This window comes from Cyprinodon variegatus, unplaced genomic scaffold (assembly GCF_000732505.1).
Source record: "Cyprinodon variegatus isolate N-32 unplaced genomic scaffold, C_variegatus-1.0 Scaffold38, whole genome shotgun sequence".
NCBI classification, from domain to species: domain Eukaryota; kingdom Metazoa; phylum Chordata; class Actinopteri; order Cyprinodontiformes; family Cyprinodontidae; genus Cyprinodon; species Cyprinodon variegatus.
In genome coordinates, this window is record NW_015150491.1 from 637663 (window position 1) to 660559 (window position 22897).

The following is a 22897-nucleotide window of genomic DNA, read 5'->3' on the forward strand; positions in this document are numbered from 1 at the left end:
TAGCTCATAACTCACTTTGATCTTTCAGTTGCACCTTAATTTACAGCAATCCTGGCAACTGTGCACAGTTCACACACAGAGAAACACTCTCTCTCTCACACACACACACACACACACACACACACACCGTACCTGATTATAGCAACTGTAATTCACTCACCTGCAATCAGACAGACCACAAAAGCAAGCAGGAGGAGGAGGGGGGAAATGATGAGAGAGGTAGTATTAATAGACTTTAATCAAGGAAAATATACAAGACCAGTGACAAAGAGGGGAAAAAATCTTGTCAGAGCTTCACAAAGTCCACTTGGGGCGAAATGTCAAATTTATCAGTCAGTGCAATCAATACAGAGGGTATTTTATCTAAAAAGGTTCAGTATTCATGTTAAGTGTTGGAAACAACTAAAATTAGCAGGTTTTGTTCTGGGTGTTGAGTGTATGTCTTTATGTTGCCTGCAACGTAAACAGTGAATTGGAAAAGTACTCCTTTTCTTCAACCTTGATCACATTTTGCCAATGGTACAATCACCAGCTTCAGGGTATTGAATTTAATGCATTAAACTAACACAAAGTAGTGCATTATTATAAAGTGGAAGTACAATGATGGATGGTTTTTAAAATGTCCTACATCTACTGTAAAGATCATGGGAAAAAAGCATTGTGTTTTAGCTCCAGTCTGTCGAACCTTTGCAAAACCATGCTTTGCTGCAATTACAGCAAAGATGTGTTTGTGGTTTCTAGATGCACTGCATCTTAATTCATAATTCTGTTTTATTTTGTTATTTCAATTTTAATTTAAACAATTTTGATTTAGTCCAGTGTGAGTAAATATTGTTTGATGCTGTCTCACAACAATGCTTCAATTTGGGGGTAATTATCTCTGGATGTAATTTGAATAAAAGCATTCAATTTTGGCCTTTGCTGACCAGAGGACAATTTTCAACATAATTTGCTTTATGACTTCTGGGAAATAATAACTGGGACTTCATATGCTCACTTTTCAACAGTGGTGTTATTGTTAAAGCTCTTCTATTAGTGCATAAGATTTTTCTTGTTAACAATAATTTAAATTGTGAATATTTCAGCTCCGGTTACCATAGGCTTCTATCTAAGTTTATCCATTAATTGCACCCCTGTGTCTTTGATAACAGCTTAATTTTTTCAGTACACTTCAAGCAGTGCTATGATTTATGTTTATTTAAGTTTCACATTCTGCTTTCAGAGTAAAGAAGTGTAAAATTAACCACAAAATATCTTTTATTTAATTTTTTAAAAAACATTTGGAAAATCTTTAACACTCCACATTTATGTTGTATTTTGTGTCTGTATTAAAATTTCATGTTTTAAGAAGACAAACTAGTACAGTAATGTTCAGTGGATATGAATTATTTTGGGAGGCACTAAATTATTTCTGTTAAATCAAGTCATTTAGCAACTCAAAAGAATATGATGAGCGAAATTCAATACCATTAAGCCTGGCTTCACATTCGGTAAAAAAGGCCTGTAATGTTCAATGTGCTATCGCTTGGATTTCATGTCAGATAGACATCATTTTTCTCATTCATTATGGTATTCGGTCTTTTCAAGACTAACAAGGGGATCTCCTCCACACTGCTGTCTGAAAGGAGAGTTAAAACAGAAAAGCGTGTTAAAGTAGTTCCTTTAATTGTATATAAAAAGTTTAAACATTTATATATTACTTTGCAAAGATAGCCTTAACTCATTTTTAGCACTGCAACATGATTTTCACAGTTTAAATTGTACATCTATATACAGAGAACAGATGAAGATACTGTAAAAAAAGAGTAAAATACCCTAAAGCATGGCTTCACAGTGTTGACAGTGATGAATCTCACTTCCCTGGGTTAATGACATATTCTTTGCCCTCCTGCACACATTTTCTATCACTCCCTGCCACAGCCACATACTATTTATAGCTACAATGTCCATGACTATATAACTCCCCCTTTCCTTTTACTATCTTTATAAAGTTGTCACTCTTTCTCTTCATTTTTCAGCCTTATTTTCTCATTGTGTCATTTAACCAGTAAACAGGCATTACAGTTTTGCAGTTTAGATTCTGCCAATCCCTTTTTCTTCCCTCTGAGAAGACAAAAGCTGTGGATGGACTCCTGAACTCCCCTCTCATCCCCATGAGAGTTTCACAGAGTTGCTCTCACTACCCTCTTTCATCTTTTTACTCTCAAACATTCCCTTTTAAGTCTGAATTTCATAAGATTTCTTAGGATTTTTGTTTACTTTCAAAGGTGTTAGTGTTGAAATTATTTTTTTTTTTTTGTTGTTAATCTTTATAGGAGGGAATGCAGGTACAACTCAGGGAATTCAAATATGCACTGCAGTCAGACCCTATTTGTCAGATAAAGATTGCTTTTTAAAAATAAAAACTTTTAATAAGGTAATAAACATACTTTTCCATGAAACTGACATTTCTATATCAATAAAATGCTCTTTAGTTCATATGAAGTAATATAATTTTTCTAATAAATTACATATTTTGTTTTCTTCTATTGTGCATTTAGAGGAAATTCATTATTTTTGATAGAAATAAAGGGGATCAGCATCTCCAAATCTGAGAGCCATGGTTCTCCACCAAAGAAAGGTGGATGCATTTGTGGGATTTGCTGATGTACAACCATTCCTTTCAATCCTTCCTCAATCAATCCTTCCTCTGCTAATGTTAGTGTATGGTTTGGACATTAGAGGACAAACAAAATTTTAATCTCATTCAGGCCTTGCACATTTTGGCTGTGAGAGCAGTCTTTTTATTTATTTCTGGTGTTTTGCTTAATGAATCCTTCTAAATTAGTTTAGACATAATCACAAAATGTGGCACATTTTTCTCAGGTTGGCTCCAAACGCTTATTGTTTAGGATTGTAAATCATTTTGATGGAACATCTGGAGCTTTAATCATCTCTGTTCAGTCCAAAATAATTGACAATTCTGAAGGGAGCTGTTAGAAACAGACAGCACCTTGCATTGCAAAAGCATTTATTTTGTCTGATGCTGAACTGCTGTGTTTTTCATGCTCTGAGCATTTTACAGGTTTTTATATGATTAGGTTTTATTAAGTAAAGGTATCAGAGTTCCAAGTGTTTCTGCAGTTGCGATTTTAAGGACCAACTCCTTTATCCTCTTCTCATATATCACTTCTGTATTGTCCTGTGGCTTTTCTATCATCTGTTGTAATGTGATGCTTTGTTTTATCCTATATTGTTTTTTCTTTCATCCGGCTTTATTATCTTACATTATATATGAAAATTATTGAAATCAAAGAAACAAAATATGAAGCCTGCTGTCAACACAAGGGGGTTTAGGAGGGGCAGCCGCCCATGAACTCATCTCCCAATGGAGCTAATTGCCTTTAATTGCACTGACAGCTCACAGAATGCAAATCAGCTGATATTCTAACATCTTATCCTAAGTGTAAATTTTTGTTTTCCCCAGGTATACCCAAACTGTGTATACTAAACACAGCATTATCAACATGATGGATAAAGGAGAAAAAAGATAATACATAATCTTTAATTGCCTAAAGGGAATTGATCATGTTCTTGTATGAGGCATTTTAAGGAATCAATTGCAATTACAGTTATCTAAATGGACTCTTCGGCAAACTCATTATTTTTCTCTTTATTTCTTTTGATCTTAGGGGGAATATTTGAATCCATAGAGAGTGGCCCCTCTGGAGCAGAGGAATTAGCCTTTAAATTTGCCTTGAACACAATCAACAGGAACCGCACATTGCTCCCAAACACAACATTGACCTATGACATCCAGAGAATAAACATCTTTGATAGCTTCGAGGCCTCTCGGAAAGGTGAGTAAAAAAATCTAATGAAATGCTTGTGCTAAACTTAAATCTAACTTTTAAGTTTTTGTTTTTTTTTTTTCAATTGAAACAATTGTTCATAAATATTAGGAGAGTAAGTTTGGTGAATTAAATTATATGTTTTGTGAAAAGGCAGTGATTACTTTTAAGCCTGCATCACCAGAATTAGTTGGAGTTACAGGAGCATTTCTCACAAACTTATTAATTCAAAGGTAATATATTTATCATTTATTAGTGTAGTCTCCAGTCAGTGTATGACCAGGCCGTCCCTGGTGTAAGAACGTGCTGATACACGGCAGATGATTAATCACAATGATGTGGGTATCTGATGAAATATTCTGTTTAGTATGTTAAGGATTTTTTTGTTGTTTTTTTCTGGAATCTGCACTGATCACCTCTAGCCAAAAATCTGAAACATTTTACCATTAAATTAAATTATCCTAAATAGAAATATATTAGAACATAGTTTGAGGTTCATGAAACACCAATGTTCTAATACCGTAATTCCTTTTTTTTTTAATCCCAGGAATGGCCCCTCTCATTGCATTTGCATTTAGAAACAAAATTAGGGGTATACAGTGAACAATTACCTATGAACTCCAAACCCATTGTGTTTGACTCTTCAAATGCTTCTCCAAGCACTAAAAAAGTGGACAAATATGTACATTCAAAAGGAACTGGTGAATGAGGAGAACGATTTATATCACAATATATACAACAATATATATTATTGGTGCTTTCGAATCACCAACTTGTGATTAGAGAAGTGGTAGATTTTAAAGATTGTAAAAAAAAAATGGCTTGTTGAAAATGCATAATAAAATTTGTATTAATGCATTAATTTTATAAACATCTATTCTTGTTTTTGTTTTTTGTCTAAAAATAATAAAAAATATTCCTAATAAGCAGGTTTTTCACAGGATAATTAGGCTCATTCTAGGAACATAATCTTAACTATTTAAACACTGAAAAAAATTCAATGAAATTTTTTGCCAGGTTTTGGCAGATTGAAACAACTAAGCAGTAGTGCAACACGCAGAGTGCAAAGAAAGCAGCAGTTAGTTATAAAATATCAAATACATTAGTGGTAACCAGTAAACATGGGGTGAAATTATGTAGAGTCACTGGTTTATTGAACAGGACTTGTCACTTGACACAGAAATGCATGTTCCATTGCTTGAGGCGTTAGTGAAGTACTGTTCTTAAGGTTTAAGCTTTGCACTTCATTTGCTAGTTACATGCTGTAACAATGGAAGGGATAAAACTCCAGAGGAAAATAAGATTATTTTTTTCAAAAGTAAAGCCACTTAAATAACTTTTTATTTTATGAAAATAAACCCCACAACTTGCCACAGCCAAACATTAATTTGGCAAGATTATTTAGATAAGTGTTGTTATATTCTAATAAGAATTGTGATATTCAAGAACAATACAATTTAACAACCAAACTACTGCATTAGGTGGCATTAATTCAGTTAACTCCTGAGAGCCACCCACTCTTTCACCAAACAGACTACTCCCTGTGGATGCTTGATTTTTAACACTTGTTGCCATGGAAGTGATTGAAACACCTAATTTTGTAGTTGGGCGATGAAATACTCTTTGAATATGGGAAATAATTTTATATAACCTTAACATTTGTATTTTTTTAATATTTTATACAGTAATAATTCAAGACATGTTTCTCTTTTTTTGGCCATATTTCCTTTTTTTTTGCTAATTCTACAGCAAAGATAATAAATTCAATCCAGATTAAATAAAGACTCCAGCTACAGACAGAGAACTGATCTGATATACACTTCTGTTTATTTCCATTCCAGCATGTGACCAACTTTCTCTGGGAGTGGCAGCCATTTTCGGTCCCTCGCACAGCTCATCTGCCAACGCAGTCCAGTCCATCTGCAATGCTTTGGGAGTGCCCCACATCCAAACCAAGTGGAAGCATCAAGTGTCTGACAACAGAGATTCATACTATGTCAGCCTGTATCCCGACTTCTCCTCCCTCAGTAGAGCAATTCTCGACCTGGTGCACTTCTTTAAGTGGAGAACTGTCACTGTAGTCTATGACGACAGCACAGGTACAGGTACAGTTGGTGTCTGTCTTTATCATGTACATTTTCACAATAAAGTGTCTCAGAATAAAGATAAAAACACGTAGTGGGTGAACTGCAAAGTGCGACATTGCTCCCGAGAGTTCAGTGAGCGCTTTGTAACCTGTCAAGTTAATTCAGAAATCAATAGCTTACTGTTCTGTCTTAGTCCTCCAGGTGCTGCCAATGTCAGTCTTCCAAAAGACTGAACTGCAGCACTGAGATAATAAATAAATAAAGCTTACCCAGAATGACCCAGTGTCTCTTCAGCTTAATGCAATGCAAAAGTGTAGTATGTGGGGGCTGAAAACACTGGTTGATAACACATTGAGACACTTGATATCTGAGGGTGGCTCTCAAATGTCTCTGTGAACTACTGTGTCTGTCCTGTAACTTTGTGGAGTGGCTCTTAATATGCATTTTAAAAGTTGAGTCATATTCTAGCAGGAGTACTGTGATATTTTTATCAGATAGTGTAATCAGTTTGGAGAAAAGATGCTATTATTCAAATCGCTATTTTAAATTTGTTAGCTATATGTCATGATGCAGCTGACAATTTAACATAAGTATGGTAAATAGTATTTCCTTAGTTGCTAGGTGGATCACTTTAGATAATTATCTGATCAATTCACTCCCTAGTTCACTCAACTGAATAGTGTTCTTTACTGGTAAATATGTGCTCATGCTGCTTCATATATAAACCCCTGTTTTGTTGCTATTACTTAAACTGAAATTATGTGATAGGATTTGAAAACCGGAACATCACATATGCTTTTTTAATCAAGCTTGAGCTACTATTGCAAAGTAAAAATGCACAAAATGGGCAAAGCTGTTAACCCCAATCCAGCTATGCTCTTCTGTGGTGTAAAGCCTGCAGGTGCTCTAAGGAGCATGTGCAGATCGTACATCATATAGGAGTGAGGTGGCCTAGTGGTTAGGGCATAGAGCTTGGAATCCTGAGGTTTTAAGTTTGAGCCCCACTTCCACACTCTTCCACTCTGGCTCTCTGAGCAAGACCTCTGACCCCACACCGCTCCCCGAGCGCCCCACAATGGCAGCCCACTGCTCCCCAAGGGGATGGGTTAAATCCAGAGGTAAATTTCTCCTATGTGAGATAAATAAAGATTAATTTTCATGAGTCATCCCTATCATGGATTCTTTAACTATTAAAAATTCTTCACTTTGTATCCTCGGGCATTCAGATGTTTTCAGATTTTCTATAGAGAGCAGAGAAGCTATACTTGTTGTATATATTTATGCATTTAATGTTCAATCATTAGGTTATGATTACCTATGTCAGTGGGGAGTGCGCCCCCTAGAGATGTTCTTGTTTAATCACTGTGCTGCTTGTACAAATGAATTCAATAATGAAGCCATTTTGAGGGTTGTTCTGTTTTTCAATGTATTGATAGCAATGTTGACGTCTGTGCAAAAGTTTAATAAATAGTTAGAATAAATAAGTTAGAATAATTTAAAGTTGTATTTCCTCTGTAAAATTACATTGTAGCTTATGTAATTGCGATATGCAGTTTACTGCAGTTGACTTTTATTTGCTCAGCTGTTGAATAAGTTGCTTCGGGTGGGTGTAGGGGTCAGGGTGCAATTGGGTGGTCGTGAAAAATGTTTGTAGACCAAAGGAAGGTCCAGTAAGAAAAGTTTTTGGACCACTGACCCATGTTAATAATTGCTGCCCAGTAATTGTTGTTATGTGCACAGTAGGTATTATGCACACATATACTCATAATTATTTTAATATAGCAATGTTTTTACACTAATATAGTTGTATTTAGTGAACTATATTGAAATTTTAGATGTTGTTATCTTTAGGTTTCCAATTAGAGTTTGGCGTCTAACCAAAATGGAGTCAAACCAAATTTGGCCTGTGTGCCGTCTGCTTGCCGCCAGCCTGACCCTCATGTCTTAACACAGATGGACTCCAGACTTTACAGGGTTTCATTTGTTATGAACTTTGAAAACCAGGTGTCTCTTTGCTTTCACTTCACATTTATAAAATATTTGGTTTTTGGACTGTTTGATAAAATTGGAGTACAATCTATTGAGGTGTATAGGTTTAAAATGAAAAAAAAAAATGTGTGCTATGAATATTTTGCAAGGTGCTGTATTTCTACACACATATCCAGGACATAACATTAAGCACACAGTCAATCCTAGCAAATCCTAGCTCCATTATGACCCCTGATTATATCCCAGAAGCTCATCTCACTTGCCACATTATTCTGATTCATCATCATCATCATTCTTCACATCCCTCCTCACAGCTTGGCATCTTTCACACGCTCTATATCCTTAGAATTGTCCCAGAGAGATGCAAACTCATGACCTCTCGATTTTTCCTCTGTGTCAGTTAAGAGCATCTGAGGACTAGCATACAGATATTTATTTTTTTTCCACTGTAAGACACCTGACTTTCTGAAAAGTGAGACAGCTGCATAGCCGTGTTCTATAGCCCCGCTTCACTTCCCGCCCGGTCCCAGTCTCAGGCTGTAATCACACAGCTTCATGCTCCAGGGCCCTGCACCACTGATTGGAGCCTATCTGACGGCTGGCAGGAAAAACTATCGGAGGGGATAAAATATTCACACACGGCCGTTAGAAGATCCAGGGGGAAAGTCTGAAGGCATTAGCCAGAGCTCGCAAACATCCACACTGACAGTGTTTCCCAAACGCTGAGCTCCCTTGACAGATTTTTTTTTTCTCTTGCTTAACACCTCCCAAAGTGTCAGCCTGAACAAAAACAGAGAGAAGTAGACATGCCCCAAAGTAGGGATCTATAGGGATTACCTGAGGACAACTCTCGGAGGTTTAGAATTCCTTCTCACTAGAGTTCTTTTCAAAACTGGACTTGCATGGATTTGTCTCACACCAATTTTTCTATAAGCCTCAGGGAGACCAAGCCCTACACACAGTGAGACCATTAAACTGCTCACTCAGCACTTTGTTTTAAAAAAAAAAAAAAAAAGGGGAGAAAAAGGCTGAGCAAACTTAAAGTGGTTCTAAAGGAAAAAAAAGTAAAGAAAAAAAATTCCATCTCTCTCCAGTTCCCTCTCAAACTATCCCTTCTGCTCCATCCATTTTTATACCCATGACAAGTAATCATCTCTCCTATCAATCCAGCCCCTTTCATCCCTGGACTCTGAAGTTCTTTACCGAGGGAGAAACTCATTGTAATCTCATCACAGAGTCTCCTGGAGAGCTGTCTACCTGAGCGTGCGGTCGAAAAATGAAAGGTGAAGATTGTAGCTGAATATGTGACTGCGGCGTCAGGCTCCCCCAGGGGGGGAAAGTACAAGCTGGGCAAACAGTCGCTCTCATCAGAACACATCTGAAGTGTGTGTGAAAAGACAGAAGAATTGACCGTGGCTTTCCATCAGGGTAAAATTGAACCCATTTGGTGCTTTTGTGTAGTGCAGAGGAACACGAGGAGCAAATAAACATTTTTGCAGACTGCTGTCATATTGGAACCCAATGTAGGAGGGTGCGGATCAAGTTTTTTTCCAGTCTTTTTTTTTTAGCTTTTTGGTTTAAATGTAATGTGGTGGCGTGGTGTAGCATTCTTTCATAGGTCTGTAGCAGTCTATTGCTTGCCAAGGATGTGTGGGAGGTTCAATAGAATGAGGATTAGGAAGGCATGCACATGAGCCTTTTTCTGCTCAAATTCCTTTTTTTATTATTTTTTATGGCAACCCTTAGAATCAGAGATGCTTCAAAATGGTGACAGATCAAACACAGTATGTCACTCCATCTTTAAAATTCCTCTTTCATATGCTATATGGTACCCTCTTTGTCCACAGGTCTCATTCGACTGCAGGAGCTGATCAAGGCACCATCCCGTTATAACATTCGTTTGAAGATTCGACAGCTGCCCACAGAGACCAAGGACGCCAAGCCACTTTTGAAGGAGATGAAGAAGGCGAAGGAGTTTCACGTCATCTTTGATTGTGGACACGAGATGGCTGCCTGGATCCTGAAACAGGTGATGTCCCCTTAATGAGCAGTGATACCTTCAAGGTCTCATCCCAACAAGAGCGAGGTAGCCTTTATCTACCAGTCATATAATGAGTAATAATGGGAAGAATTCTGACTAACAAAACACTTGCAAATTATTCATCCCAAAATTTACTATGTATGAACTGATAAAAGCTAATTTTGTGAATAAATGAGCAATTTTATCATATCATGTGCTGCATTTAATTAAAAAGTTACCTACAGGAGAAACATTTACATAATTTCATAAAGTTAGGACTGAACACAGAAGCTCATCCCTTATTCATTATGTAGAAGTGCTGAAACAATAGTGTGTTCATTTTATTGCTCTTCCTTCTTATTATTCCTCTTCTCTGCTCTGTGCACCTTTATTCCCTTCTAGATTATAAGGTCTTCAACACTGACCAGTCCTAACAGATGCTCTCAATTGCACAATAACTTTTTTTTTATTATTAGAGTGTCTTACTCTGCTTGCAGGCATCTCCAGTTCATTTAACATAAGCCATTATTTATGGCAGTTCCGGGGGCCCTTATTGAAGTGGTCTTTAGTGAAGATTATATTGCCATAAAAAATCTACAAAAGCCTTTTTCTCTCATACAAAAAAGGTTTTCAGGTTTTCATTATTATGTAATTTATTTATTTAGCATTTAATCTTGGACCTGTTACACATCAAACAAAAAAATCTTCATTAGTCAAACAAGGAACGCAATAAGTCAAATTGGCTGTTGTAAACCCATTTTATCTCAGCTTGCTTACTTTTATCAATAGCTAGACAATTATATTATGTAATTAAACTTAGTTTAGTAACATTTGAAGCAGAACTCTACTGAGCATATAGATGGTGACATTTAATGAAAACAGCACTTTTAAAAAATTATATTCAAACAGATCTCTAGTGCATCCTCTTCATTTGATTTTGGTTCTGATCCTGCTTTGAACCATTCAGCACTAAAATATTGAAAGAGTTCAATTCTATTTTAAAGCATAAGCAACTCTGAGATCCCCTTCTTCTTCCGTGGACATTATTCATTCGAGTCAAATGACTAGCATGGCCGGATTACTTTTGCAACTGATTAATGTGACTGTTATGGAGGTAACTATACGAATAAAAAACAAGTAAATCATGATATGATATGATGATCATATCAGCATAAATCATATTGAGACAGAAAGGCTAAAAAAAACTATTAAATTACAAAAACGCTGAAATGACCAGCATCCATGAAATTCTAAAACAAACAGATTCTCTCTTTAATAATGCTTTCTAAATGTTAATCCCACATAAGTGCAAGGCTGTTAGACTACCGTATGTATTTTAATGTGCTTACTAAAAACAAGTGTAGGTACTGAGTCAACTGAGGGAGCTGTGAAATAAACGCTTTTCTATCAGTGCTAATAACACAGAATGTGTAAAAAAAAAAACTTGAACTTAATGCACAAAGAACTTTTTTCTGAGGGAGATATTTCAACACTATTATATAAAAGAAAAATACTCTTTTTTTCCAAGGCCAAGTTCTATCAAGCGTTTCACCCAAAAATGCTAAAACGAAGAAGAGTATACACCTTTATCTAAATGAAATTAAATAAGAAAGCTATGTTTTCTAACATCACATTTGTTGTAAACCGCAGTTATCAAAAGTTATCATTTTAGGATGGCAGAAATCCACTATGGGTGCAGGCTGAATACCCTGCAAGCTTGTTTGGACAGGTCAGGTGTTTTATTTAGTTTCATAGATTGTAGGATGTACATAACCCCATTTTTAATTGAAGTATTAGTTAACAAATGACAAGCATTCTCTCTAGTCTGCCTTTAACAGATTATTCAAATTCTGCATTCTTGTTATTCTTACAGACTAGTCACTAGGAGTTAAATAATTAGCTAAAGGAAAAATCCTAATATTAAATCTAGCATTAGGTTAGATTCAAATTAACCCTAAATGTAGTCATTTTTTTCCCTTGTAGGCCTTGGCCATGGGTATGATGACTGAGTACTACCATTACATTTTTACTACACTGGTGAGTAAATTGGCACTCGTATTTGTTAATTTTCTGAATGTTTTTGCACTCGTGTTGACTCTTAGTAATACTTGTTTTGATCATTTTCTTCCCCCCCAAGCATAAAACTGGTTGTTTGTCTGAAGATTCATCTGTTTGTGAATCTGATAGTTTTTCTTTTCTCAGAGAAAATTTCTACTGAGAGCATTCCGCAGAGAAAAAAAATCAAATCCAATCTGATTGTATGTGACTCATATCGAAGCTTCACAGCAACCTGAGAAAACCATGTAGCTTGAAAAAGCTGACTCATTTTCTACTGTGCTGTCACCCTCCTATAGTCTGTACTTCCCTTGCATGTTAAAATCAGTTGTGAAAGTTGAACAACAATTACATTTTCTAATACAGCACCCCGGGCTGCCAAGAAACAGGGGTGTTGGAGACCAAAACAGGTGGAAACATTTTATTCTGACCCTGGGTGTCACTGAAATTCTCCCAAGAATCTTTGATCTAGCTACTACAAAGATTGCCTGCTGCTATGTTGTAGATGAAAAGCATCCCATCCCCACTAAAACCAGGGAACAGAAGACTGAGAGCTCAGATAATAGCCCTGAGAAGATGATAGTGTCATCCATTTGGCCCATTATAGTCCAAACAAACAAATGATGCACTATGTAGTTTGGAAGTCCAAGGTACAGGCTGGATGTGGAAGAAAAAAAGGTTGTGCATCCACACAGATGTAGAAACCTTTCTGTATGTAACAGTGAGACAGTGACAGTAGGTATGTCATTGAAAGGGGAAAGAGAACAGTGATTTTGGCTGCAGAGATGGAAGCATGCCCACTTCGAAAACTAGCCAATGCTTGGCAGAAAAGGGGACACTGCGTTGGCCTGAACTACTGTATACTGGTAGCCAGCCATCCGTGCTGGTTTCGGAACAGCAAATATTGACCATGGCACCCGTGTTCTGGGTCCGTCACCTGCTGCTGCTACTGTGTTGTTGTGTCCCAAAGACATCTGCCTGGTTAAATGCCAAATAGTCTCTATGCAGGACAATTGGTTTGTCCTTTCACATCCACATGATAAATGGCAACCAACCAAAAGCCTGCCTGTAACCTTGAAATCATGCCTTTATCAAGGCTACTGCCTCTATATGAGAAAAAAAAAAGAAAATACCTTTAAATAAACCTCTAAGCCCTTAGTCATTAGGCCTGGGCTGCCAATCAACTCACATCTCTAAATTATTTAGATGAAAAATTTATGGAAAGTTTATTTTGTTTTTTTTCTCCAGATCAAACACAACATTATACTTTCATCATGTTTCTCTTCCAGGACCTTTTCGCCCTTGATATGGAACCGTATCGCTACAGTGGAGTTAACATGACTGGGTTTCGCATTCTCAACACGGAAAACTCTCAGGTGTCATCAATCATCGAGAAGTGGTCAATGGAGCGGCTACAAGCCCCGCCCAAACCTGACTCAGGCCTGCTGGATGGATTCATGACAGTAGGTTTTAGCCTTGTTTTAGTCCTTACACAATCCATACATACACAAACATGCTTTAGGCCACAGAGTCTTTCATCTGAATGACCAAATCAATTGAAAGCCAATCGTAACTTTTAGAATTTATGATGCAGAAAATTGGACGTTTGAAAAATCATTTGTTTCTGTTACTTTTTGAAATATTCACTATTTATCTGAATATAAAAAATGGCTTGATGTGAGTTGTCAATCATGAAGCCAATGCTGCTGGGTTCCTGGGGTGAGAGCTTGAACAGCATAAATGCCCTCTGCGTGGAGCTCAGGAGTTGGTGCTCCCGGGTCTAAATGCCCAGTAATGAGCCGGTGTGAATGGTAATAGCCGTTTATCTGCCCTCCTGCCTCTCACAGCACTCCTCTGGGAGCATGGCCAAAATATGACAATCTGTCAGTGTTCATGCAGGGAGAAGGAGCAAATTGGATGGAAATTATGGCCTTGGTTTTTTTAGGACAACATCCAGAAAAACCCGGGGATAAGGTGATTTGAAAGTGAAAAAGGGAAGGGAGCTCGCTATGGACATTCAAGGTCCCTCTCTGGGTCTGTTGTTCTAAACAGTCAATTTACTCCACCTCCCTCGCAGCACCTTCCTCTGAGACAAACACCCTTTTTGCTCCAGCAATCCATTCTGTTTTTCTTGGCAGATTTAGAGTGTAGAACGCAGAAATCTGTGCATTGAAAGAAATCTCTTTTCATCAAGGGCTTTTAGACGGTCCTTTGTTTAAGTTAAGCACATCTCTTAGTATCTATCGGCACATCAGTAACGTCCTTACTTCTCTCACCTAAATTTGAAAATAAAAGGATTAATGAAAACTTATTTTTGTTGTTGTTGACATTGAAATGCTTTAATCTAACATTTGGTTAGGGCACTGCAGTCATTTTAATAATAGAAATGAATTCAATTTCTCTCAAGAAGATGCATGAGTTTCTGTTTTATCTTTACCTCTTCACTTTAAAACACAGCATGGATGCATAGGGATGAAAATGAATGAAAGAGGTTTTTCAAGTGAATTTGTTTGCAACCTACAAAGACCTTATCAAGATTTTTTTCTAGAGACAAAGTTAAGCAGCTTAAAAAAATACAGTTAAATAATAGCTAATTAGTGATACACTATGTGGTAATAGCTATTATTTAGATTGATCTATTTATACGTTTGGGGCTGTTTTGTTTCTAGTGCAGCTCCTCTTTCATCATTAGGTTATTTTGTACTAAACATACTGAAGAACACATTAAAAATACATTAAATAGAACATTTACTCAGTTTTTTACATAATCCAAGAAGAGAAATGAAAAGCAAAAGTTAATTGTAGAATGGTGTTTCATTGCATTGCATTTCACTCTACTGTAAAGGCAAAAATGTTGTTTTAAGTTGGCTACATAAACAAGTAAGTCTCATCAAGTTGATCATTATTTAAATGAAAAACAAACATTTCTCAACAACAAAACTACCTGCATCATAAAGACTTTACTACACACCCACTCTAATCTTGGATTATTTTGTGATTTTTTAAGTTACGTCCCTGGCTGTGCATAATGGGAGGAAATGCTAAACTGATAGTACCACAATTTACCCTGGCCAGTAGGGCGGCCAAGGCATTGCACAGGGTGGCCATGGCCAGGAAAAGTATTTCTAAAGAAATAATAAATTCATAGTATAGGAACATTTTGGTAGCTTTAACAAAAATATTGAGAATGTAGCCTCTTTTCCAATAGATTTCTTTATTTAGCAGACAATTGTTCTGATATTTATGCTGTAGTTCTTTGGCTAAAGGATCCAATCTCAATGGCATTATTAAATAAAAATAGAGGGTGCACCGCAGTAGCCAGTGTGTGATCCTATCTCTCCCCTGAAGCTTCTTTTAGCATTTTATAGCTTCTCCTCAATGCCTTGTTCTTGTTGCTCAAGCCCCTTGCTGTTCTTGAAGCTTGTTTGCACTCGTTGGCCGGGCAACAGTTATGTAGCAATGGTTACCAGGACAACACTGTACATGTCACCTTGCGATTTCATGAGGGGATTGATTGACTGAGATTGAGGAGGGAGGGAAGAGTGTGGAGGAAGGTGATAGAGATTGCGGGCACAGAGGGCTTTGATAAAAAGAAAGACAAAGAAGAATGGGCGGGAGGTATAATTTGGGGGGGGTGGCTTGTCTTTTTTTTACAACTGTTGAGAGTTGCACGCAATATTTTCCCACATCACAAGGCTTGTGAAAATGCAGGCCAGTGCAAAATCACAGTGACATTCAGAGCCATTGGGTGATGTTGAGTTTTTCTCTCCGGCAAAAATCCAAGTTCATCATTAGTCGAGGTTAGCTTGCAACCAAGAACATGCTGTGGGTATGCCTCCTAAATGTGTTTTAAAATAAATGTTTCTGACATTTATAACCATAAAATGGACATGTGAAAACCAACTAGTGCAATTTATTTTTTATACACTGGTTTCAGTTTAATTGTAGTTTGTTAAAATGAAAAATATAAATAGTGGAGAATTATTTAGGCAAGCAAAAGTTTGGGTATCACATTGTGCATCTTTAACTAGATGAGAACATCATGGTAAAAAAAAAAAGCATGCCATACCCTGATGGAGAAGAAAACTGTAAATACAAAACCTTTGAACACAATATATGTACATGCATTAATTAGAACAACAGCATGTAAGAAAATGTACTAAGACCTGATGATCCATGAAATCCTACACATTGAGACAGATTTAATGTTTTTAATTGTGCCTGGATGAATCTAGAAACATAATTGACAGCTAAGGGTTATTCTATTTTAATATTTTGCTATGCCAAAGGCATTACGGTTCTGTATCAGCATTGCAGGACAAAAGCACTAAGCCCACAGTCATACTAATGTATGAAAGCAGCAATGCGTAAAGTTGGAGGTTTTCTTTTCACAAAATTCACACTTTTTAAGCAGGAATACCCTTTCCAGGTTCAGTTAAGAAGTCACTAGAGGTTAATTTCTTGTCTGATTATTTTCGCAGTTTTGGATTCATCAAGCTTGATTTTGTTGATTATATGGCAGAAGTCAAATTTCAAATCTTCATCATTTAGATATTGATAGGCTAATGCAGCTGAGGACTATTGAGCTGCTCATGGCTTTGTATGTGCAGTCTGAGTGTGTACTGTTAGAAAGTACATAGTTTTACATTTTTCTCCCTCTTGATAATAAACAATCAATCGCTTCTGGTTCATTTTTCCCTTTGGCTTTAATAAAGTATTTGATATTTAAAACACAATTTAAACTGCGCTATTGACATAAAACAGCATTTTTGCCACAACTAGCATTGAACATTGATCAATTGGACAGATACTCAATGATAAAATGTATCACATCCTTCAAAAATGTTGTACACCTACATGTTGTAAACATGTCAAGAAACAGAAACTTCTATGTTGGACTTTGTTTTGAAGGACATACTGACTGATGGAGTAATTTCCTATATTTACCATTACTACTACAAAGAAAGTCACTGTACATATATTATTTAGCTTTAATCCTTGTTTTCATGATTGTGCCCTTTGTGGACTTCTGTTTATTTATTTTTTTATTTTCAGTTACACTTTATTTGATTCTGTGTTTTTTTTATTTTTTATTTTTTTTTTCTATTTTTGTGTTATATTTAAACAGTGTTTTATTTTTGATTTGCTCTCTGTTGCCCCCTTGTGCCAGTCTCCTATCCCCTAAACTCCTTCTAATTACTCCTGTCTACACCTGCTCCCTATCAGCTAATTAGTCCTCTTATTGTTTCTGCCTCCCATATATACACATCCTGTTCAGTTACTTTGCTGGATCCTCATCATTCTTTTGTTTTATTCCTCCCTTTTGCCTCCTAGCTTTTTTGGTTCTTGAGTTTTCCTTGTCGATCCATTCTGGGCATTAGATTTTGTATTTTTATGTTTGTTTGTTTTTTTATTAAACCTGCAAGAAACCACCTCAGCTTCTCTCTCGTCTCTGCATTTGAATCCTCTATAAATCTCCACACAACCTGACAGTTGTTAACAAATGTAATTGTGCATGCAAAATAATTCTTAAAAAGAACATATAAATATAAGCCTATCTAATATTAAAGAACACAGTGTTGGTCAAAAAGAGCATGATGCTGATGGATACATAAATGTGCAGAGTTACTACCATGTAAAGAGGTTCTCATCTAAAAATAATTTATTCCTACAAATCTAATGTGTTAATTTGTGGGAGTTTTTAACTTTCATTTAAATTCAATAATCCCGATTAAGTGAATTAAGAATAGTCTTACATTTAACCAAGGGAATAAAAAACTGATCATCTTTTCCTTTATGAAGCCTTGGGCACAGTTATTTTCTACCTCTGAATAATTTCCTGATGTCTGCATTTCATTGAACTGTAATTACCTCTTCAGAGAGCTGGATGTTCTCCAGTGTCATCAACACAATTGAAATTTCTGGTGCAATAGCTTATAATAATGACTTTTATTAATAGTAAGTACAAAGGGCGAGGACTCCGTTTAGCTCAAACTGGGAACTATTAGACTTAAAAGCCCTAATTAAATGAGAGATGCAACAAATACACACTTATTATCATATATAATCAAACTATTGAAAGAAAAACAATAAGGCTTTCGTAAAAATAGGTCAACAGAAATGGCAATAATGTAAATGGTTGAAAAGATTACTACAGCAATAAAAAATAAGGAACATTTAATTGGTATAATTGTAGAATTAAAGAAGCTGTTTGAAACCATTGACCACCACGCTTTACTAAAGAAATTGGCGCATTATGGAATTAGAGGGATTGCCAATGCCGGGAAAAATATTTATCTTTTCAATAGAAACCAATATGTACAAATACAAAATAAAAAAATAGACCTAGAAAGGATAACATATGCACTACCACAGGGTTTAATTCTAGGCTCAAAATAATTTTTACTGTGCATTAATAATATCTGGAAAGTATCTTACTCATTTTATTTTATTTGGAGATGAGACTAATATTTTTTGTTCTGGAAAGGAAAAATAGAAACAGAATTAAAGATCCTCAAAATGTGTTTTGACATCATAAACTCTCATTAAATATAAATAAGACAAAATTCAAGAGAAGATAAGATAGAAATTCAGTTGTCCCATCAGCTCAATAATCAAAAGAAGGTGTCAAAAGCCAGATAGGGGGAAAACCTATACATCAACTATACAGACAATTATCACTCTGCAAAAACATGCAGTCTGTCTCATTAATAAAGCCGATTACGATAATCACACTCATAATCTGTTTATCAGCTCCAAAGTCTTGAAATGTAATGACTTAGTTGACTATAAAATTTGCAATTTAATGTATAAAATAAAAAATAATATGATTCCAGATAGTGTCCAGAAATTGTTTGATGTAAAAAGCATCTCATATGAACCTAGAGGATCATCTATGTTTTATTAAGCCTAAAACACGAACAGACGCTAAATGACAAAGTCTGTTGTTTCAAGGTGTGACTGAGGGGAACTGTTTAGAGGATGTGGTTAAGTCCTGTTCATCAGTACTTCTGTTTAAAAAAAAAATTGTTGTTTTTGTTTTTGTTAATTTTTGTTTTTTTCATTATTTTTGTTTGTCCTACAATACTGTAACAAATGCAGCAGCTGTCTAATGCATTTATATGCTCTTCTTGCCTTTTTGTCATGTGATACTGATGTGCTCTGTTCCTTGTTTGATTGTTAAAGGAAAATTTTTATTGTTTTTTTATTTAAGGGGTATAAAGCCTTTGCTTAAGTCCACTCCTTTTGAGAAGTCTAAATACTCAAATAAATAAATAAATAAATTAACTTGTATTATTTAAATTGTACAGTATTGAATGAGGTCATTTTTTTTTATATATATTTCATGAGATAATATAATTAACCGGAAGCCTTTTTCAGAGTGTTTGTCTAAATATAACCAATCTGTAAAAGTCTGTAGGAGAGAGCTATTTCCCAAGTGAGGAAGAGTTAACCACATACTATGTTAGATGCATATGTTGAAAGCACTACCATGTTATTAAGCAATAGATAAATCCCTTTATATTAATGTTCACACATGCACTGGCCGGGACATGCTCTGCATCTGTGACTGGAGCCCGAGAGCTGTTAATTTCTTTTGGGGTTTAAATGAGGAATGGAGGGATAGGAGGATGAAAGAGGAAGACAAATAAGGAGGAAGTAGCTGGGATATACTTAGGGGCATGGAAAGAAGAGAGGGTGGGGTGGGCAGATACATAGCTGAATTAATAAGCACTGCTGGGAGAAGAGTCGATGACACCCACAGTGAGTTCTGGCAGAACCTGCAAGGTGGCAGCTATACACTCCAATTAGGAAGTGTTTATAATGCATGTTTAAATACATGTTTGTACTGTCCTACAGGTAAGCCTTAAATATGCTGAACACATGCTGAAAATGTGTGATTCAGTTCCCCCAATTGATTGTGCCCCTAAAGAGGAGGACTTGGCTGATTGTTATAGCATACAATTGTCTGAAATCTGGCAACTGAAGACACACGGGTCCCTTGATGCTTCATTTAAGCAACATTTCAACCAAATCAGGGCCCTCGGTGAGGGTGTTCAGCCAAATTAGGAAATCCCCTGTCAAGCTAATATTGAACAGAGGATGCAGACAGTAGTTTTTCTTGGTATGAATCACTGCACAGTTAAACTTTGTGCAAAAAAAAAATTAAGCACTTGGGAAATCATTTTTATCTGCTTCAATCAGGATTCAGTTTCTATCCAGCTGTTTATGTGAGCTCAACACCTGAGAAAATATTCATATGGTTAATAGTACTAAGCAGTAGACATCTTTGTTTGGTTGTGTGTATTGTTTACAGAAGCATTGGATATGACAGTCTTAACAAGGGAATGTGGAAGATGAAAAAAACACTATTTGGACTTTCTACTGTAATTGAATATAATAAAAGAATGAATCAAATTATTGAGAAAATCCAATATTACATTTACTGTTGCTATAATAAAAATTCCCATCTGTTGCATATTATCAAAGAATGTATTTATCAACTAGAAAAGCTGTTCTGCTAGATAATATTAAAGAATCCTGTAAAAAAATTCCGGCATTTAGATTATGATGTGGATCATCACCAAAATGTAATGGATTCCTCCTTGGACTGAGGTGCAACTCTTGGTTAAGATCTCATTAAAATACATTCAGAACTTTTCAAGTTATCCTGGAAACAGACAGACAAACGTGCGTAAATATATAACCCCCTTGGCAGAGGTAATAATATATTTTATGATATTGATAGTTAATGAAATTATTCAATATATTTTCAAATAGGGCAATAGAATATGCATACCTTTGAAGTCATATTTAAATGTTCTGGCTTAAACATGTATATAAATGTACTCTTTATCAGACGGTATAGTCCCAAAAGTTTGAACATTTATATAAATAAAAAATCCTGTCTTGAAATCTGTGGCTTTTTTATTATTTTTTTTTTTTTTATGTTAAGCAGGCCAGTTAGTTATACATCAGCTTGTACACCTAAATTCTGCCAATCATATATCAACGGTCATCTGTCAATCAAGTTTTTTTCGGTTGTAGCACCTTGATTCATATGTTGCAACTAAAAACAGCTGATCTATGCCCTGTTGACATCTCTGCATGGTATCTACCATTGAGGTAGTACAATTTTACAGAGTTCTATTTGCTACCTCTATTTTTTGTTTATTACGACCAATTGAAACTTCAAATTATGGCATTACAGTTTCATTACCTTGTTTATTCACAATCAAGCAGATTGAAATATTTGTAATTAACATTTTCTTTTTTTTTATCACATTTTAAAAGTTCACTCAAACTTCCCCTTAGAAGTGGATGGATACATCACTGTAATTCCTCAATGTCCACTCTATTACTGCCTTCACTGCAAAGCTTGTGGTAGATACACATTTTTTTCAACAGTGCTTCGTCATCAGGGTCTCTCAACAGACCCTTGTAAATATCTGTGGATATTTGTGCCTTTTCTGGCAGAAAATTCTTTCCATCCAAAGATAAGTGCAAATTATCCTGCATATAAAGAAAAATATCAGTACAAAAACATGTGAACAAAGCAACTGTACTTTAATCTAAAGGAGAATAATAACAAGCCATTTGTTGTATTCCAGGGAAACTCAAAATAAAACAGGGCTTTAATAATGTATTTGATACATAAAAAAAGGAACACACAAAGATCAGTTGTGCACGGGTTTACAGGTTGAATTCTTCTATCATAGCAGTATGATGTCCCTCCCTCTGATCCTGCTTGGCAGAGAGAAGAACCTTTTAAAGAAAGTGACTGGTGAGAGCAGACACTCGATGCCCTGTGCCGGGCATCACCAGCTGGGCTTGGCACAGCATCAGCATTATTAGCACCACTGCTGTCTTGGTCGATGGAAGCTATTTGTGAGTGGGTGAAAACAGAAATGGTGGAGAGAAGGACATTTATTAGAGGATTTATTATCCTTTTTATTTTTCGCTTCTCTATTGCTTTATTTCAACTGCATTGGCTGATCGATTTATTGGCTTTAAATAAGAACCACTTAATCTTAAACATTCACTTCCTTAACAGCTAAAAATCCTGACGCTTATACCTCACTGGGGAAATATTTTCATCCAAAAAACTGCAGTCCTGTTGTTTTGCTTTTTTAACCTTTTTAGAGTTACCTTGTCCTAGATGACTGAGAGTATTTACTAGAATCTTAAACAGCGGAAAAGATAATTCAGTGCAACATCAATAAATCAAAAAGACAGGACAAAGTCAAACAGATACTAAAGCAATAGTATCAAGTAAATCATAGATGCCTCCTCACTTGTTCCTGTACGCCCAACATTCCTCAACAGTAATGGAAACAAGACTCTGCAGAGGTTACAAAGCAGTAAAAGCCTTAGCAATCAGGGAGTACAACTATCACCAGATCAGTTTCATACAATCAGTCCCTGGAGGTTAATGCTGCCTGCACTAGAGGATGAGTGTTATATGCTTACCCTTGGACTTGGGGATATTGGATGGTCTTAGGACCCTGGAGCATATGATTATTATTTACAGGGTTCATAAGGTGGCCTTTGTCATTTAGGTTAAGGTTTAATACATATATATGTGGAAAATATACATTAATGGTAAAAAGAAAGTATAGACCTCAGTTAGACTGATTTTATCATGCTGGCCATCACTAGGTCCTAAGAAGAATTAAACTGAACCATAACCATAAACAAAAAACAAAAACAAATTTAGAAGGTGAAAATGGAATAACTACTTTCAAACAATGAAATACATTTTCAGAGCAAATGAATTCAGTTTTACTTTGGTAAGTAAATTTTAAAACCAATACATCTAATTTAAATTTACATGAATTCTAGCTGGGGTATTCAAATTTAGTTTCTGAAGGCAAAAGGTTCTGCCCATAGAAAGATCAAACCCAGAACATTTATAT

General features: G+C 35.9%; 1 protein-coding gene across 4 annotated transcripts in view; it reads left to right on the forward strand.

Moving 5' to 3' along the window:
• Nucleotides 1-22897, forward strand: part of LOC107081635 (glutamate receptor ionotropic, kainate 2) — a 103143-nt gene that overhangs the window by 32214 nt on the left and 48032 nt on the right. Inside the window, exons 2-6 of one of the 4 annotated variants that reach the window (XM_015369800.1) lie at nucleotides 3672-3839; nucleotides 5672-5935; nucleotides 9754-9935; nucleotides 11910-11963; nucleotides 13271-13444. In XM_015369800.1, the coding sequence (XP_015225286.1) occupies nucleotides 3672-3839; nucleotides 5672-5935; nucleotides 9754-9935; nucleotides 11910-11963; nucleotides 13271-13444 (842 nt within the window). Of the gene's footprint in view, nucleotides 1-3671; nucleotides 3840-5671; nucleotides 5936-9097; nucleotides 9190-9555; nucleotides 9674-9753; nucleotides 9936-11909; nucleotides 11964-13270; nucleotides 13445-22897 lie in introns of those variants that run through there. The other 3 variants (XM_015369801.1, XM_015369803.1, XM_015369802.1) reach the window with 3 other exon arrangements.